This window comes from Aplysia californica, unplaced genomic scaffold (genome assembly GCF_000002075.1).
Source record: "Aplysia californica isolate F4 #8 unplaced genomic scaffold, AplCal3.0 scaffold00889, whole genome shotgun sequence".
In the NCBI taxonomy this organism is placed as follows: domain Eukaryota; kingdom Metazoa; phylum Mollusca; class Gastropoda; order Aplysiida; family Aplysiidae; genus Aplysia; species Aplysia californica.
The window spans coordinates 105,854-108,245 of record NW_004798159.1 but is presented as its reverse complement, the minus strand read 5'-3'; the positions used below and the strand labels follow the sequence as shown (position 1 = coordinate 108,245).

At 43.4% G+C, this 2,392-nt stretch overlaps 1 protein-coding gene across 1 annotated transcript in view; it reads right to left on the bottom strand.

The window, feature by feature from the left end:
* The window catches only part of LOC101847536 (regulating synaptic membrane exocytosis protein 2), a gene marked incomplete in the record, with an annotated part of 82,471 nt that overhangs the window by 4,416 nt on the left and 75,663 nt on the right, over nt 1-2,392 (bottom strand). Inside the window, 3 exon segments of the mRNA XM_013089186.2 lie at nt 118-212; nt 1,328-1,430; nt 1,877-1,990. Of these exon segments, the coding sequence (XP_012944640.1) occupies nt 118-212; nt 1,328-1,430; nt 1,877-1,990 (312 nt within the window).

Genomic DNA, 2,392 nt, shown 5'->3' with positions numbered 1-2,392 from the left:
CAACCTCACGATTACGAGTCCGGTATCCTAACCACTAGGCCACCGACACCACAACCTCACGAATACGAGTCTGGTAGCCTAACCACTAGGCCACAGACGTCACAACAAGGCTCTCACCTGCCGAAGGTTTCGGTGGGATCTGTCCAGGTCCCAGTGTTGACGTAATGTCGTCTCCGTCTGGGGCCGGCCGGTCGGGGGCCACGGGGGAAGTGCTGGAAGAAATATTATGAGACATGTATATATGTGAGAATATGATACATGTATAATATTGTTGTTACTGTAGAACGGCGATGATATTGTGAAATGTGGCTCTGTAAAAAGATGAGAGTTCTGTGAAACGAGAAGGGTGATGTAAAATGAAGGAAGGTACAGGGAAATGACCAAAATACTTGTACTGTAAAATTACCAGAAAACTGTAAAATGACGAAGGTCCTGTGGAATTAAGGAGGGTGATGTGAATGCACAAGCGCAGTTAAGATGTCAGAAAAAGCTAGAGATTACAAGATTTTTTGCCTTTATTTATTACATCTGAAGTTAAGCTTGGTTAGTGGATTAGTCGTAATGAAGAGCACATGGGGAAAACGACGGTAGTATCAAACAGGAAATTGTAAGTGTGCCAATTTTAAATGCATGTGGACTCAAAACTTCATATTTGTTTGACTGGTAGTTTATTGTTAAGTGTTGTTGAATGGGAAATCTAACAATACTATTCAACCAACAGTTGAACAGAAATACAGTTATGAGTCCAAAAGCGTTCAAAATTGGTACCGTCGCGATTTTCAGTTTGTGATTACCGTCGTTTTTCCCTCTGTAGTCTTCAAATGTTTAACACCCCAATTGACACAAACGAGACGATCCTACAAGGCATGGCCAACAGGGACAGCGTGAAAGAGATGCGGGGTCCCAGCTAGTCGAAATGTACCTTTACCCATAGTGCGACCTCAGTGCTTTCTTGTCCTATCTCCATTTTAATAAAAAGCGAAAACGGTTCATAACAAAGAGTCAGCTTAAGAAGAAGTCACATTTTCAATGTTTAAAAATGGATATAGGACAAGAAAGCGCTCAGGTCGCGAGGACGATTTTTTGAAAAAATCTTTTTGGTCTCATGTCCTGATTTTGTGGGCGATATTTGTAAGTTACGTAAAGGGTGCCAACATGGTAGAAATTGTTAATACTCCAAGCAAGAAAAAGAGAACAAGGAAAAGGAAAATTGTTTGGTCTATGATGATGATGATGATGATGATGATGATGATGATGATGATGATGATGATGATGACGACGACGACGACGATGATGATGATGATATATTTAATGTTGTAGAACTCACCTGAAGCGGCCCTGGCTCTCCTCGTCGTCGGAGATGAAGAAGCTGGAGCTGCTGTTGGTTCTGCTGGGGGCTTGGGGCGGAGCAAGTAGGTCCATGCTCTGGTCTGTGGGCGTGGGGAAGGAGTGGCGATGTCGTTAGTTGCATTTAAAAAGAGAAAGAAAAGTTAACCCTATCCGTACGTCGTGTTTTACTATCGTATCCATACGACGTGGGGAACTCTGTGCCATCACTTTCCAAAGAAGAAATGTACTCGTTAATCCGATCAGCACGCTTTGCATAGCAGTCTCTCAAAAAGATTTTTTGAGAAATACTAAAAGTTTCAAAGAAATCTTTGCACTAGAAGTATTCTAAAATGTGAAGAATACAACCCCGGGGTACAAAATGACCCCAGGGCGTACGGATAGGGTTAACTGCACTGTGATGTGGGGATTCTGTGTCTTTTTGTTGTTTTTGTTGCTGTTGGAAGGAAGCAAGAAAGACAAAAAGAAAGAAAGAAAGACAAAAAGAAAGAAAGAAAGAAAAAAAGAAAGAAAGAAGCGTTTAACTTACGGGAACTGTTCTGTCCTCTCTTCATCAGACTCGGGCTCCTGGAATGTGCGCCACTCCTGTCACTTCTGTCGTTGGGGCCCCGGTGGGCGTCACTGTGGTAGCTCTCGTCAGAACCTGGGGGGAGGGGGGAGGAGGGGTACATTAGATTAGTATGTATGTATGGATGGATTTAATATGGATGGATGGATGGATGGGTGGATGGATGGGTGGATGGATGGGTGGGTGGAGGGATGGAAGGATCGATGGATGGATGGATGGATGAATGGATGGGTGGATGGATGGATGGATGGATGTGTATGTGTGTGTGTGTGTGTTTATGTATGAATGTATGGATTAATGGATGGATGGATGGATGGGTGGATGTGTATGTGTGTGTGTGTTTATGTATGAATGGATGGATTAATGGATGGATGGATGGATGGATGGGTGGATGGATGGATGGATGGATGGATGGATGGATGGATGGATGGATGGATGGATTGATGTGTGTGTGTGTGTGTGTGTGTGTGTGTGTGT